At 31.4% G+C, this 18,481-nt stretch overlaps 1 protein-coding gene across 1 annotated transcript; it reads right to left on the reverse strand.

Annotated features, from left to right (window-relative positions):
* Nucleotides 1-6,060: 6,060 nt before the first annotated feature.
* LOC112716273 (uncharacterized) lies at nt 6,061-7,865 on the reverse strand. The gene is made up of 2 exons (XM_025768144.3): nt 7,521-7,865; nt 6,061-6,560 (listed from the first exon to the last, which is right to left on the reverse strand). Exons 1-2 carry the CDS (start codon nt 7,788-7,790, stop codon nt 6,138-6,140), a joined length of 693 nt encoding a protein of 230 aa, XP_025623929.1. The 5' UTR covers nt 7,791-7,865; the 3' UTR covers nt 6,061-6,137.
* Nucleotides 7,866-18,481: the final 10,616 nt, after the last annotated feature.

Genomic DNA, 18,481 nt, shown 5'->3' on the forward strand with positions numbered 1-18,481 from the left:
CATATATATATGTTAAAAATTTATTTATTCTAAAACTTTAGATTATTAAGTAAAAGTACATAAATGACTTTGTATCTAACGGGTTTAGGATATGTGTCATTATTGCATTTATTAAGAAATTTAAATTGTTTAAATGCAATTAGCAAATTAATAAAAATTAATATATAGGATAAAACATATTTTTTGTCTTTGAAGTTTATTAAAAATTTTAAAAATATCCCTAAATTTTATTTTGTTTTAATTTTGTTCCAAAAATCTCTGATTTACATTAAATATACTCCTAACGGCTAATTTTTCAAAAAATTTAGAACAATTTAACAAGAACAACTAACCTTTAACACAAGTAGATTAGACACATGTGTCATTATTATTACTAAATTGGTCCTAAACTTTCTAAAGAATTTACTGGTCACAGATATATTTGATTCAAATCAAAAACTTTAAAGATAAAATTGAAATAAAACAAAATTTAATGATATCTTTTAAATTTTTGATAAACTTCAAAAATAATAAATATATTTTATTATAATATATATAAAATTTAATTTTAATATATTATTAATATAAAATAATTTTATATACATCAAATTATGTAATGTCATATAATAAACATAATTACATTTTATATTGACCATATAAATATTTATCCTAAAAAATGGACGTAATTATATTACTGTATATAATGCTTTACATTGTGAATGTGAAAGAGAAAAGATTATGAATCTATTTGTTAGTGAGTTAGTGTCTTTTTTTTTTGTGTGTGTGAATAGCTTGAAGATGTTTGATTTGCATTTTCTATCTTGATTTTATCCAGAGAATTTGTATCACATGCTGAAGAAGCAGTTAATGCACTGTGCAAAAAGGGTAAACTGAGCAAAAGAGACAGCAGCAGCAAACCCTAGAGAAGATGAACAGTGTGTCAGGATGAAAAAACGTTGAGAAGTATAGTACATAGTCAAATATTACTATTACATTATTACTATAAGTTTAGCAGATAATTAAATGCTTATTATTACTACCATCTTAATTACTTGTAAGACATTTGGAAGAATGGGACACTCTTCACTGGGACAAGCTGGAGAATAAAATTTTGGAAAGTTTACAAGTATGTTTTTCTGTCTTAAAATATTTTAAATATGTTTTTGTTATATTTTTTAGAATTAACGATGTTGGGGTAATAAAAATACTGACTCATAATTCTAGAATTACAATTTTATGTAGTTATACAAATAAGTATTTAAAATTGTAATTTTAGCTTTTAACATTGTTTCACCCGCAAATAATTATTCTCTGTTATTTTGTGCTTCATTCAAATCTACATTATTGTAGACAACTTTTTTTTGGGAAGCAGAGCACTTCTTGGAGAATTTGAATAAGTTTGTTTGTATTAATTATGTTAACTGTATATAAAAAATTAGTGGTTAAATGAGTTATTTAATTTATACCTATTAAAATATAAAATATATATTAAAAATAAATTAAATAATATATTATATATAATAACTAATTAGATTATTAATTTTTTGTGTGTATATAATTTTTTTTATTAAATAATGCTACATGATTAATAATAATTTATACTTACATTTGTAAGAATTTGCTTATAAAAAATATATATTTTATATTTATATTTATTAAAATTTATACACATAAATTAATATAATTTTTATTCAAATTTATTAAAATTTATACATATAAAGTTATAAATTAATAAAATTTATTTATTAAAAATAATTTAATATTTATGCCGATTAAATACGGGTCAAAATTGCTAAAAACAGAACTTCCAAAATTTTCTGTTTTTTATCTGTACTATATATGATTCTTCTGAATTTTTTATAATAATAGAGATTTAGACACTGCTCCTTACTTAGTCGATTGTAATTCTAGCATTCTGAACATCACGCGGTTAATTAAGTATATTATGGATAATAATGATGGTTTCTTCCACATGCTCTCTACTGGAGCCTGATTTTGTTATTGAAGTTTGTATGTTTTAATTAGTTAATTAGCGTCTTCGATCGCTACCCATTTTCAAGGTGATTAATAAGGATTGATTTAAGGATAAACTATCAACAATATATTCGAATTATTTTATCGTTAATAAAAATATTCTCAAATTTTATTATCAAAAAAATTAAAATATTTTTAAATTATTTAAAAATATAATAAAATGCACATCTATGAACTTAAATTAAAAAAAGTGATGGATCAAACAAAATTTTTTATGTGATAAGTAAAATTTTGATATTGATAAATAAGTCATATCACGATTTTTATTAACGGAGTAGGTATTTGATTTCGATTGGATATTTTTGATATATTTTAAAATTATTCAAGAACAATTTTATTAATAATAAAATTTAGAGATATTTTTAGAATAAAGTATTATTTTTATTTCTAACATTTGGAGTAAGTTTTAAAATTGTCCCTAACGTTTCAATCGTCCTATTTAAGTTTCTAACGTTTTAAAATTGGCTCAATTAATAGAATTGACGGTAGGACAAAATTGAGACAATTTTAAAATGTTAGGGACTTAAATAAAACGAAAACGTTGGGGACAAAAATGATACATAGAAATAAGTTTTAATTTTATCTTTAATTAATATCAATTTTTGTAATGTACATAATATTCAATTATTTTTTAATCATATCTAAGTAAATTACACTTAATCACATTACTTTCATTCTAAATAATTTTTTTTATTTTATTTTAACTTATAACTTTAAGTATAAAATTATCAAAAAATAAATTTATTTAAAATTAAAGTAATGTGATTAAGTATAATTTAAATAATTGAATACTATTTACAGTAAAAAATTGATATTATTGAAGGATAAAATTAAAATTTATTTCTATGTATCGTTTTTGTTTCCAACATTTTTGTTCTATTTAAGTCCCTAACGTTTCAAAATCGTTTCAATTTTGTCCTGCCGTTAATTCTGTTAACGGATCCCTAACGGCAGGACAACATTGAATCAATTTTAAAATGTTAGAAATTTAAATAGGATGATTGAAACATTAAAAGCAACTTTAGAACTTACCTCAAATGTTTAAGACAAAAACGATACTTTACTCATATTTTTATCAACGTCAAAATTATATAAATGTATTTTTAGTAGTTTATCCTTGATTTAATTCTTGCTTTTGTTGATTGGCCTTTAAATGGCTAATAATATTTAGGAGATAACAAAAATCAACCTAAATCAATTTAAAATTATTTTATTTTATATTTATTAATTATTTCTGAAATAAATATATAATATTAAATATAATAAATATGTAATTTTAGATACTATATATTCATTGTTTCCTTAGTATTAGTGTATTACTATAAATAGGTTAGATTTGCTGATCTTATCATCATTATTCTCTCAACCAAATATAACATATATTTCGATAATCAGTTTTAACATCTTGAAATAAGAGATGAACTTATATTTAATTTAGGTTTTTTTTTGTGTAAAAGTTGTTAATTTTTTATTATTTCATTGTTTATTTTCTTATCTAAGAATAGATTGAATTTGAGTTCTTTTAAGTTTATGAATAGACTAATTAATAACTTTACAAAATATTTTATACATATACACAAAAAAATTAACTATCAAATAAATTATTATATATTTGTTTATATTTTAAAATATATTTTATACGAATAATTAATTTTAATGAACACACATAACATAGATGATACATTTATATTTGCAATTTTGCATTATGCTTTTTTACTGATGAATACGGTTTGTTAACGAATTTTGTCGAACAAATTAGTTAATAATACATAAATACTATGATGCACGGATACTGACACAGACACGGAATACGACATGACACGGGACACGTCGACACGCATATATATAAAATATAAAGTATTTTTTAGATGAATTGTAATGATATTTTGATATTTTATTGATATTAAAATATAAATTAAAATTTTTAATTATTTTTAATGTCCTATTTTAATTATATCAAGTATTTAAAATATTTTTTGTTTTAATAAATAATAATATATACTATATCTAAATTTATTTTAAGAATATATGTTAAGAATAAGACTGAACACGCGGACACGTGATGGTATTTAGGTGTGTCCAAGCGTGTCCAGAGAAAAAATTTTATTTTTTATTAAGACATGATTGGACACGGCAGATACACGTGTCGAACAAATGTCGATGAGTGTCGTGTCCAAAATGTATCCGACACGCGGATACGATAACTCAGCGAAGTGTCTGTGCTTCATAGCATAAATATAATAGTTTCTTTTTTCAAAATTTTACTCTTTTCAACAAATTAAAGACTTAATCACTTTCATGTTTCTAAGATAAACCTTTTGTTAATCAACTTTTTTCTTAAAATGGTAAGCAAAAAAGGAGAGTGAAAATCAAACACAAAACTGCAAAGTAAAAAATACGTTAAGATTTAATTGCTAATTGTTTTCGTATCTCCCTTTTTCATAGTGCATGCTTAGTATAAGTATGGCTGAAAATGAGAAACTTGTGATGTACTCAAAATATTCTATTCATTATTGTTGAAGGCCCTCTCAGCTTCCATTGAACAGCACAAGGCCCGTTGGCCACAAAAATAACATTACAAGAATCTGATTGGCTGGGCCTCATTTAGGAATCCCTTAGTTTCCACTGAAAATTTGACTTTTGACTTTTGACTTTTGACCAACCAATTTCTCAGAAATTTTTTTGACCAAAGTCACTTTAGCTATATGCATGCGCAATCTAACAAACTTTATTCAACATTTTGCTTCAAAATACTCTTTTCTTATTATGGTTGGTTGTAAATTAGTTATATATATAAAATATTAAATAAAATATAATATATATATTAAAAATAAATTAATTAAATTATATATATTTATGTATAAATACATAACAGTTGATTTTAATGTATAAATAATATTTTTAAAATATGATTTTTTAAAATCTATTCTTTTTAGACAAAAAATTGAAGAGATAATAATTTTTATCTAAAGTTTTTTTTTCTATATAGAAGAATTATACAATAGAATCTACTTAAGTTGGTCAAATAATTAATTTATTGTTTATTTAAGTAAGTGTAAAAAAATTTGAGTTTTTTTATATATAATAATTTATTGATTAACAACAAATTTTAGAAAGAAATTCGTGATGAATTAGTTCTTATCCTTATAGATGGAAAGATACTATGAAAAATAAGAAAAACTATATATAACAATTTTTTGAAAAAAAATTAGGATGACATTATAAATATAAATATAAATAAATGATATAAAGGGAAAAGGAAGAGGAATAGCGGAATGTGGATGTATGTGGTCCAATTTTATATGGCGTGCAAATGGGAAAAAAAAAGAAAAAAAGAAAAAAGAATAATGAAAGTTTTATTTTCAGTGTGGATGAAGCTACTACTATGGTCCAGGCTCCACACCTTTTAATTTCGTCACACTCTTAACCTTATAAAACTTTCATTATCAATTTTACCACACCAGACGAGTTGCTTCTTTTGGTGCGAGAACTGAGAATGACACTACGCCCCAAAAGTTTTAAGACTGTGTAATCGTAATGGTGTATTCATATTCATTAGCTCTCAGTTTGAAATTTCATCATTAGTGTTAAGGAGTTAAACTCCAAAATGTTTTTAAAATTCTAATTACACTAATTACATTTTTAAAATGGCAGAAATTGATTACGTTAAACTCTAATGACATGATGAGTCAACTGATGAAAAAAGGTTGAGAAATTAATATAATGTACTTCTGTCAAGAATATAATTAATGTAATTGAAATTTGGAAGACTATCTTAGTGTACACAATTAATTTTCGAAATTACTTTGTGACTTAACTCATGAATTAATTCATTCATGTGAGCATTTTTTTTTTTCTGATAGAAAAAGAACAACATTTAGAAGGCATTCATTGATTCATTGATTCTTGCATTAAGAAGGCATTCATGGAAGTTGGAAGATAGGATCATTGCATGTGGTTGCAGATTGATTTGAAGCATGCTAATGGTAGTTTTAGACTAACTCAGCTATCAGAAAATTCTTAAAATGATCAAAATTATGTCATGAATTGCGAAAAACTTGGCTTAAGATTATAAATAGAGTTAGCATATTGGAAGAGAAATCCAGCGTCAAAGGTGATCAAATTCATTTAGATTTTTGCAAATTGGATACAAAATTTGATGCAGCAAAAGCAGCAGAGCCACCTAGTACACATACGAGGGCGACTGCGAGCTGTGCGGCCACCTCGCCGAGGTTGTCTTCAGGCACAAGGTAAACAAAGAAAGGTCCCAAGAGAAGCAAAGCAAGGCTGAGTGTTAAGAGTGTCCCTGGTGTTCCGGGATCAGTGGCAGCAGACAACACTCCAAACTCCTCTGCCTTTGAGAGGAGACCAAGCTGCTCGATTTTCGAGAGGGAGAACCCCAAATTCTCTGCTGCAGACAGAAGCCCTGCTTTCTCTGCTTTGCTTAGAAGCCTTAGCTGCTCCATTCTTGTTAGGAGCTTTACCGGAGGCGAGCTTGTCGCCGGGCTGCTCCGTGGTTGTTCCCCAATTGGGAACACAGTTGAATTCTGTACACAAGATAGATAAACTCTCCATTTAACTCCAGTTTTTCAATATTATTATCTTAATCATTTCAATTGATTTTCATCATTTCTATTAAAATGATTTTATTATTTAAATCTTTTCTATTTTAAATTGTGTGTGCGCATTTAGACTGCATTTGGAAGAGAGACTGAGACTAATAGATAGAAGATATAAAAACTAAGTATTGTGTTTGGTGTAAAATAAACTGAGATATCAGATGTCTCAATATCATATTTGATTTAAGATAAATATAGAGATTAAGCGATAAATTTAAAATTTGAAAAGATATATGAAAATATTTCTACAAAGAAATATTATAAAAATTTCAGTTTTCATCTCTAAAAAAATTCAATCTCTTATATCCTTACTTTCTAGAAATATAGAAGGAACTAAAACTTTTTATGTCAAAACTAAAATTTTAGTTCTAGCCTCTAATTACTAAACACAATATTTAGTCCTAGTCTCCGAGTGTCAATCCCATTCTTAGTCCAAGAGAAAACAAATGCAGCTTTAAGGACATGTTCCAAATCATGTCTTACTTTAGGGATTCTAAGTCCCATAGCGCAATTGGAATCGATCATTATTTTAGTACACATGATGAGTCTGTGGGACTATTTGGAGCTTAACTCACCTAAAAGGCTAAAACATTATCCAAAATAATCCTCATAAAAACTGAATTCCATGTCTCTGTAATATAAAATAGGTTTAAACAACATTAAAGAATGTTTTAAGACTTAATTATCACTACAACGTTATCCAACTCTTTTTTTTTTTTTTTTGTTGCCAACAGAAACTCCTAAGTTCACTTACTTATAACTAATTGTTTTGTTTCCATAGCTAAAGTTTCATGACAATCAACTTAATTAGGAGATAGGGCAAAAAGAAATGAAGTTTAGACTATGATCCAATATTCAAAATGAAAAAATAAAACAAGGTAGACTAACCTTTCTAGAAGAAACAGTTTTAGAGACTAATGGAAGGGGCTTCTGAGTAGCCATGGATTTGACAATCAAAGGTGACAAATAGTTTCTTTCAGAAGAAGAAGAAGAAGAATGGCAGAAGAAGGGTATTCCTCTGCTGTTGCTGCAAATGGATGCTGTGGATTCCATAACCATTAACCTTTCCTTATCGCCTTGTCTCAAGATTTGGTGGCTATGGAAACAACAAACGAAACCACTTTGTGGATGATACTCATCCTCATCATCATGATGCATGAACAAGATTCATCATCATTGGTGTTCCACATTTTACATCTCCACGTGTTTTGATATGGTTGGTGCTTTTCATCTAAGCGACTTCACCATTACCACTATTTTTTTGATTATTGGGTAAATGGGCCGAAGCCCATACAAATTTTTTATTGGTTTTTCTTCTTTTTTGGAGAGAGGAAACTGAATTCTCTTTTGAACGAAAATGTACGGACTAGCCCAGAATAAAGAAAATATAAAGAAAAAAAAAATACAGAGAAAACTCAAAGTAAAAAGTAAGGAAGAATTCTTCCCAATAGCAATTCAATCGTTATAAGCTAATGGAAAAAAAAATTCAATCATTTATTAATCATGTAAAACTATATGTTTAGTGTTTATAAAAATTTAATTATATTAATGGAATAAAGTTTCATATTTTTATTCTCATATATTTAATTTTCTTTTGTGAAATATTTTGCTAAACAAATATATATAATTGCATATAAATAATATGCACAAATATATAATTATTGGTTATTAATCGTTTGGGACTCTGAGAATATCAAATTGTAACAAATTGGAATATTGGATCATGATTCATACGTGTAGCAGGTTGTGTTTCATTCTAAATATGAATTCTTTCAATTATATTGTATAAAGTTTGGTCCATTGTGAATATGCAGCAGTGATATGTAATTAGAGAATTAGAGAGTAAAAAATTAAAGAAAAGAGAGAAAATATAATTGATTCTTATTATTTTTTTAGTAGCTAAAAGAATTATTTATAGATTCATCAGAGGGTTATATTACAAGTTTCAAGATTAAGAAAAGTGAGGCTCTAACTACTCTTTAACTGCATCAGTTTCAGGCCCTATATTAAAAATGGTACTCTTCACATCCTCCTTCAAACTCAGTGTAGAATTAGAAACCACCTTGAGAGGAGCTTAGTCAGCACATCAGCTATCTGAGAATCAGAAGGAATATGAACAATAAAAAGTTGGTGTTTTGTAACATTATTCTGTACAAAATCAAATCAATTTCAAAATGTTTGCTGCGACTATGAAGAATTGGATTGGCAGCAAGCATAACAGGACTCAAATTATTGCAGAAGATGGTTAGGGAGACAATTTGAGGTATGCCAAGTTCCTGTAAAAGCTTCTGCACCCAGAGAACTTCAGCCTCTGCATCTGCTAAGCACCTGAATTCTGCTTCAGTGGAGGATCGACTCACTACATTCTGTTTTCTACTGCACTAAAAGATGGGATTACAGCCAAAGTAGACACAATAACCACTGGTACTTCTTCTATCCTCTAAGTCACTAGTCCAATCAGCATCTGCAAATACCAGAATACAAATATCAGTAGATTTGGAATCTACTAAACTATGATGATACGTACCTAAGAGATATTTGAGTATGCGCTTTAGAGCTTTCCAATGATGCTCCTTAGGATTCTGCATGAATTGGCTAATCCTGTTTACTGAAAAGAAAAATTTCAAAATGGGTTAAAAGTAGCATACTGAAGGCCTCCAACCAGTGAGCGATATTTAGTTGGATCTTCAAACTCTGGTGAGCCTTGAAAAATGAGTTTTAGAGAAGATAACATAAGGGTATGTACAGTTTTAGATTCATGCATCTGAATTTTGTGTAATAAATCCAGAATATATTTTGACTGAGATATGTGTAGTCACCATTAGGTAATTTATTGAACTTTAAGCCAAGGAAGTAATTCAGGCCTCCTAAATCCTTGAGAGACAATTTATTGTGAAAAGATTGAATGAGAGTTTCTATTTCAGATGTATTGTCCCCTGTAATAACTATATCATCAACATAAGTTAAAAGGTAGATAGTAGAAGTGTTAGTGATTCGAACAAACAAAAAGTTATCAGCCTTAGTATTAGTAAAATCATAATGAAAAAAAGTGGAGCTAAGAGCAGAAAACCAAGCACGAGGTGCTTGCTTCAAGCCATAGATTGCCCTATCTAACTTACATACTAAAGTAGAGTTAAAGAAAGTAAAACCTGGTGGTTGCATCATATAAACATCCTCATTCAATGTGTCATTTAGAAAGGCATTATTGAAATCGAACTGCTGCAGAGACTAGTATTTTGTCACAACAATAGAAATCACAGTCCTAATAGTAGAGGGTCTTATAACAGGACTAAAAATATGGTTAAAATCCAAACCTTCAACTTAGTGACATCCCTTAGCTACTAGTCTTGCCTTATATTTTTTAATTGTATTGTACGGAGCTCTTTTTATGGCAATACACCTACTTGCATCCAATGACTATAGCGTTGGGAGGAGGTGTAGTGAGATGCCAAGTGTGGTGTTTTATTAAGGCATTATATTCTTCTTGCAGGCCCCTAGCCAGTGAGAAGATTTCAAGGCCTATTTCAAGGATGTTGGTGGATTTTGGAGAAGATCATGGGAAGAGACAGCAGTATTTAATACTTTTGGTTTGTAAATGCTGGATTTTGACCTGGTAACCATATTGTATTGGTTTTGAGTGACTTGGGAGGTGGGGGTCTGGCGAAAAACAGGAGCTCCTGAGGGTTCAATTTCTATCGCTTGAATTGGAGTAGCACCAGAAACATTTAATGAGGAGTTGGATCTTGGATTGGAAGAGGTTGATATGAGGGGAGAATTGACAAGGTTCACAATCTCAACAGTTGGAATATGAGGAGGTAAAATAGGAGAAGCTGAATCTTTGGAGGAAGAACTTGCATTATGAATGCTAGAAACAACAAATAAAGATGAAAAGGGAAATAATTGTTCATCAAAGATAACATTTCTTGCAATATATATTTTTCCTTGAGATGTAAGACATTTGAACCCTTTAGACTGAGGAGTATAGCCCAGAAAAATACATTATTGAGACTTATAGTCCATTTTATGAGTGTTAAAGGGTCTGAGATGAAGATAGCATGCACAACCAAAAACTTTGAGCATGTTGTAATTTGGTTTCACATTATGTAACATCTCATAAGGTGATTTATAATTCACAACTTTAGTAGGAAGTCTATTGATAAAAAATGCAGAGGTTAAGAACGCATCTTCCTAGAAAGAAAAGGAAAGTTTGGCAGTGGCAAGAAGAGATAAATCCATCTCAACCAAGTACCTGTACTTTCTCTCAATAACTCCTTGTTGTTGATGGGTGTGTGGACAAGACAAGCGATAAACAATACCATTTTCTTGCACAAAAAACTTGAAAGAAGATGACAAGGATTTTTTACCATTGTCTGTTTGCACTTGTTTTAAAGAAAAACTAGTTTGTTTCTCCATTAGGGTTTTATACTGTTTAAAAATTTCAAACACTTGGGATTTATTTTGAAGCAAATATAAACAGGTGTATCTACTAAAGGCATCAACAAAACTTACATAATACCTAAAACCAGATCGAGATGCACTAGGAGCTGGACCCCATATATCAATAAAAACAAGTTGTAGAGGAGAAGTATATATAGTGACAGAATCAAAAAAGGAAGCACATGCATTTTATCCATACAACAATGTTCACAAGTAAAGGAATCAGAGTTCTCATTATTATCAATTGGAATATTACATTGTTTTAGGACAGTTTTAACAACAGAGGAAGAAGGATGTCCAAGACTTCTATCCCAAAGAGCAAGATTAAATTTGCAGGTTACCCAAAAAGATTGAACCATATTTTAATGATTTAAAAATTGTGGAATACACAGATTTTCAAAATCATACAATCCGTTCTTAAGGATTCCCTGGAGAAGAATTTCTTTGTTGACCTATGATTTCACACAACAATGAAAAGGGTAAAATTCAAAGAAGACATTTTTATCCAAACAAAATTTAGAGACGCTCAATATATCTTTAAGAAGAAAAATTCTTTTTGAAGTTGGATGAGCTAAAACCGAATTTCCATATTAAGAAATAGCAATACCAGAACCATTGGCAATGTATAATTGATCTGGGACGGTGTATTCAGCAGATGAGATGAAATTTTGAGAATTAGAGGTCAAGTGATGATTGGTACCCGAGTCTGGGTACCAGGTACTATCAGCAATTGAAGATGTTGAAGCAGAGGTCAAGTACGATGTTGGACGATGGAATGCTTTAGATGGTGGTGAAGGTTGATTTTCACTATTAGAACTGAAGGATGATGACTGATTTCCATAGTAGACATGATCAAAACGATAGAAACATGTGAGTGCAGAATGACCAGGTCTATTACACACTTGACATTGAAGACGATTTTCTGATTGTCAAGAGTTTCTACCTCCTCTGCCAAATCTGCCTCCACGGCCATCCTGTCGACCATTGAAGCCTCTCCCAGAAAATCTTAAATTAGAAAATTGAGAGTGAGCAAGTTGAGCCTGTGCTGTCCTTAAGGATAGTTGTTTAAATTTTTCAATGATTTTTTTATGAGAAACCAACAAGGGCTCAACTTCACCAATACTGAAAAACTCTGACTTTGCTTGTACAAGAGAAATAAAGCTCGAATAATCCTCTAAGAGACCATCACAAATTGCTTCAATGTGTGTTTCTGTAGTGACATCATAATAACCAAGAGAGATGAGAGAATCTATCAGTTTCTTGATGTTTTTGAGGTACTATGATATAGTCTGAGCATTCTTTTTGGTATTCTTTAGCTGTGTCTTTATTTGCTTGATTTTTTATTTTGTAGATTCTTCAAATAATTAATGAAGCCTGTTCCAGATCTGAAGAGCAGATTTACAACCTACCATTTGTTCTTATAAGAGCTATCAATGGATGCAAGGAGCCACGGACTTAAATTGTAATCATGTAGAAGCCATTTTGAATGCTTTGAAAAAATTGTACCAGCTACTTGAGCTACATCAGATTCATATTTTGGGGGTTCTTTTCCCTCACTAATATGGTCTTCGAGATTTTGACTCTTGATGGTGAAAAGAGCCAATTGTTCCCAGGTAACAAACTTGGTGTCATCCAATTTGTCAAGAATAGGTTGGAGGAGAGATTTATTGTTGTTGGTTGAAGCATTCGAAATAATCAAAGCCATGGGTTAGAACCTTGAGAAGAACGATGATGCTGAAGGATATGAAATTGTGCCTTCACCCAAGAGTAAAGATGCGACCCAAAATCCGAAGAATAAAAAACGTGGTGTTGTTGTTGATGTTGCAGTTTCAGAATGGGCGCTATGGATCACAATGTTCCAATTGAGAAATCAAAGAAGACCCGAGATTCAAAGAAAAAGAAAAATGTGGAAGGCTCGTGATACCATGTGAATATGTAGCAGTAATATGTGACTAGAGAATTAGAGAGTAGAAAATCAAATAGTAGAGAAAAAATGTAATTGATTCTTATTATTTCTTTTAGTAGCCAAGAATGTTATTTATAGATACATTAGAGGGTTATATTACAAGATCCAAGATTAAGAAAGGTGAGGCTCTAAATACTCCTTAATTGTATCAGTTTCAGGCTCTATATTAGAAGTAGTACTCTTCATATCCATAGAACTTTATGTACTTTCTAACTGTGTTGTTGAATCAATTCTTTTATGTTTCTTTTTTCATTTTTAGAAGCAGAAATTGTTGCACACTTTTGTACATTTTGTAGGAACAATATTTATTATGCATGTTATGGTGATCTTATAGCAATGTAAAGGTAGAATAAGAAAGCTTTAATTTTGTAATGAGCTTTCATGGTTATCTAATTCGTAATTTGCAGTTTCTTTTAGTGAATGAGCTTTATCAATTTAGTTTTGTTTTTTTTTTTTTTACTTAAATAAGCTAAATAAGAAAAAAAGAAAAATAAAGGAACTGTTTAAACAGAGAGACAATTTCGTTTAAGACACTCTTAAACTTCTTCTAAGGAGAAAGAAGTTCCACTTGATGAAGTTGTAATATGTCATCTTTGCCATGGTGTCTGCCATCGTGTTTGTATCTCTCATAATTAAACAAAAGTCAACAGGCCAACTCCAGTGCATGATATCCTTTATTTTGAGCACCAACAGAACAAAAAATCCAAAACCATCTTGATGATTAGTAACAAGATTAAACACTTCCACATAGTCTATCTCACAAATAACATCTTGTTGACTCACATCCCAAGCTAAGAGATATCCTCTCCAAATAGCAAACAATTCTCCTTGAAGAATACTATTAGCATCACAATTAATCTTGAAAGTACCATTGGATGGGGATTCCAAGAACCACTTAGAATAGAGGGGAGGGACATATATTGTAATTCAAAAAATACTTTTTTCGGAGGCCAAGTCTCGTAAGAATTAAAGATGTCATTATTCCTTGCTCGCCATATCCACCAAAGTCTCGAAAAGAACCTGAACGAATGCTCTCTGCTATAATACAAAAACTAGTTCTTCAAATCCAAAGGATGACAAGAAATATCCAACCTATGCCATACAAGCTGAGCTTTTAGACAATCCTGAATATAATCTAAAACTGTATCTTGGCTAGAAAGGCATCTTGAGCACCTATCCGATGACGACATCTCTCTTCTAAAGCGAAAACTTGCAGTAGGAAGAGCCTCCTTAAGACACAGCCAAGCCAAACACTTGTGCTTTTTCGGAACAAGCTAGCACCAAAGCCAAAACCAATTCTCCCGCTCCTCGCAACTAAACAGCTGCTTACACAACCACAAGTAACCGTAGCATGAGTCATAGACTTTGACAGCAGACCCAGACCAATACCAACCCATTTCTGGACCTACTTGTACATTTGGATTGTAAAAAAAGGATATTACCCATTGTTTTGAAAACTGAACCGGACCGGCCGGTTCAACCGGGTTAACCGGAAACTAGTCATCTAGCCGGTTCGATTGAAGTATAAAACCGTTTGACAAAAAAAAATGATAAAAAACCGGTCAAACCGGTAGTTAACCGATAAACCGTTTGAACCGAACAATTTTTTCTGAATTTTAATTTTTAAAAAATGAACAAAATAAAAAATATATAAAGTTATAAACCCTCCCCTCACTCACATACGAAATCCAGCCCCCCTCTCTCTCTCTACACTCCACAAAACCCTAGCCCCTTTTTCTTTCTCTCTCCCAGCCAACAGCAGCAGGAGGCCAGGAGTCACCGCCCAGTGCCCAGCACCGTCGTCACCGACAAACTCGTCTCCTCAGCCAACATCCAGCCTCGTCATCGCCGATCCTCTTCTCCTCGTGTCGCTAGGTCTCATCGTCGAACCGGTGGACGGTGCTGTCGCCGCCGGATGGCACTGACCGTGATGGCATTAGGAATCATCGCCTTTGGAAGCTCAGTCCTGCAGCCCTGTCGCCTATGGAAGCTCAGAGCCATTGCAGGAGCTTTACATTGTCTCCTCTGTTCGAGTGCGTTCTCTGTGTTCACCGTGCCTCCGTCACCATTATCGTCACCGTTACCGTCACCGTGCCTCCGTCAGCGTCTCCTCATTCTTGTGATTACAGGTTCTGAAATTTTTGATTTCATATTTTTGTTACTTTTGGTGTCTTCGTTACCATGTTAATCACCTTTGTGATGTTATATTATATCTTATCTTCTGTGACTAGGAATCATTTAGTTTGGTTAATTACTTAATTTTGTTCATAACTTTTGTTAGCTGGATTTTGAATTTTATTTGCTGTGACTTAGAACCATTTTATTTGCTGTGATATTGAACATTTTCCTCTGTTAGATACTTTGGTAGTTGATAATTATGCCAAGCTAAAATGATCAGGGGGAGATAATGATCAACATTCCAATTTGAGGTAAAATTCTACATTTTTTATCTATGTCAAATATGGTGACCTTGCCCAGTGACTTCAAGGATCTATGAAGCCATTACAGTATTTGTTGCTTTCAAGATGCATCAATTTTGTGGTGCTTCTTGAGTGGCTCCTAACTATGGATTCAATTCAATTTTTGTTGCTGATGTATATTTTGATTAAAAAAATCAAGATTATGGGAATTGTTGCTGATTTTTTAGTTTTGATGATTAGTACTTATTATTAAGTTGAAAACTTGATTGTTGATTTTGTTTTTTTGGTAGAACATTATGTGTGTTATTTAGGTGCATCTTGATCTATTTTAGTTATAAATTTTGATATTTGAAATTGTTTATGAATTTTTATTGATAAATTATGTATAATTTATTTTGTGAAATTATGAAATTTTTAATTTTATTAGTTTATAAATTATTGAATTTAAATATTTAAAATTATATATTAAATTTGTAATAGTTTTATTTAATATTTAATTAAACCGGTTAAACCCCAGTTGAACTCCGGTTGAACCTTTAAACCAGTGAACCAGTCACCTTATCGGTTCATTGACCAGTTCGATTCTCGCAACCTTGATATTACCTTTTAGATTTTGAGATAAAAAGGAATAAAGAGTATCCAAATGCCACTTACCAACCGACCAGATATCCTGTATCTAGAGGTTCGAATCAGAAATGTGAACATAATCCATCTCATTAGATAACGGCCTTTCTCTCCTCCAACTAGAAAACCAAAAATTTTGGTTCAAATTCCCAATAAACCAAGCAAACCCATCCTTCAACACTTTCCAATCCTTGCAAAGACTCTTCCAAAAGAGAGCCCTCTTTCTTACGACAACCAAAACAGTGATATTGAAATGATCGGTATTTGACATCCAACAATTGGACCCATAACTTGTTTGACTGATGGAACAAAGTCCAAACTAGTTTCCCAAGAATAGCAATATTCACACAATAAGGATCTCTAATCCCAAACCTCCATTTTTTTGGAGTAACCAATACCTTCCAACTAACAAGATTAAATCCTTTTCCATTAACTTGTCCTTTCCAAAGAAAATTCTTCATCATAAACTCCAATTTACTAATGATCCCTTTTCAGCTTGCTAGTTTATCCCGAATCTTATTCAGGACACCATTAAAAGTTAAACGGGTCACCCTAGAATGGCTAAGGGTAACCCCAAGATACTTGCCCAAGTTCTGGACAAATCTGATAGAGGACACCCAAGTGAAAATCTCTTCCTTGTCGTAGAGACATTCTTGGAGCAAAGCGCTTTAGACTTCTCCACATTAATCTTCATCCTAGATGCTTTGTAAAAAGTCTCTAAAACCACCATCACAATTTGCACTTGTCTCATTGTAGCTTTACAGAATAAAATCAAGTCATCTACAAACATTAAGTGGGATATTTTTGGTCTCCCTCTAGAAATAGCAACCGGCTTCTACAAGTCCAAATCAACCTGATGACTAATAAAACATGCCAATTTCTTCATACACAACACAAAAAGATAGGGTGACATAGGGTCTCCTTGTCTAAGACCTTGGCTAAGAGTAAAGTCATTCAAACGATTCCCATTTCAAAGAATAGATAAAGAGAAAGCAGTGCCACAATTCATAATCAAATTAAATGTAGGACTGGGAAAACCAAAGCTCTTAAAGGTATGGGCCAAAAACCTCCAGTCAACTCTGTCATAAGCTTTCTCCATATCAATCTTAAAAATTAGTGTGCCTTTGATTTAGTCTTCTTCATAAAATAGAGGACCTCTTGAGCAATAATGATGCTGTCAGGAGTTCTTCTTCCCGGAATAAATCCTCCTTGAAGAGAGCCAACAATCTCCGCAAGATGAGGACGGAGCCTATTAACAAGGACCTTCGTGGTGATCTTGTAAACCACATTGCAGAGAATAATCGACATGAAATCTTTCATAGATACCAATGTTTCAACCTTTGAAAAAAGAACCAGTAAAGTTTCCAACATTTTTGGATCAAGAGCAACACTGGAGAATGTCTGCTTAACCATCTTCCAAACATAAAGACCAATGATCTCCTAATGTTTCTTGAAGAAGAAAGCTCGAAACCCATCAGGCCCCGAAGCTTTAAAAGAGTTCATGTGAAAAATAGCTGTTCTGACTTCCTCCATAGTAACTACTGCCGTAAGATCATTGCAAGCTTCCTCATTTAGAGAAGGAAAAGGAACATTACCAAGGCAACCCAAATCAACATCATCCAAATGGCAGAATAAGCTTTTATAGAAAGACTCTACTTTCCGACTCAGAACCTCTGGATTAGTTTTCCACACTCCATCCTTGAGAAAAAGGCTATGAATCTTATTATGCTTCCTTCACACAAGAGTTTGAACATGACAGAATCTTGTATTCCTATCCCTGAACCTTACCCACTACTCTCTGGACTTTTGGAACTATAGGAGCTCTTCTTGCATTAGATTATTATTCCTATCCACCACTTCTAAACGCTTTTGCAAATAAACAATATGCTGCTCTAATTCACATTTTTTAATAAAAATGTTACCAAACACCTTCGAGTTAAACTCTAAGGAATTCTTCTGCACTTCCGAAAGCTTTCCATGAATCCTTCTATTACCAGACCACCATGATTGATTCACAATAACCTTATACCCAGGATGGGTAGCCCAAGCAGCAACAAATTAAAAAGTTCGATTCTCTTTAGGCTAAGAATGACCTTTACAACGCACCAGAATAGGGCAATGATCATACTGAAGCCTATTTAAAATTTTGCATAAGCCTCTAGAAAGATAGATAACCAACCACTATTTATATAGACTCGATCAAGTTTTTTTTTCCACGTCAACATAATTTTTCACCCTCCTGTACCAAGAAAATCATCTCCCAATAGTCTTCAGATCAAACAAACCACTATCCCCTAATGAAGTAGCAAACTTTTCTACTGTTTGATGAGAAAATTGACAGCCCTTAGATTCATGAAAAAATATGACTTCATTAAAATCACCAAGAACAATCCATGGTCTTT

The sequence above is a fragment of the Arachis hypogaea genome, chromosome 10 (genome assembly GCF_003086295.3).
Source record: "Arachis hypogaea cultivar Tifrunner chromosome 10, arahy.Tifrunner.gnm2.J5K5, whole genome shotgun sequence".
Taxonomy (NCBI): domain Eukaryota; kingdom Viridiplantae; phylum Streptophyta; class Magnoliopsida; order Fabales; family Fabaceae; genus Arachis; species Arachis hypogaea.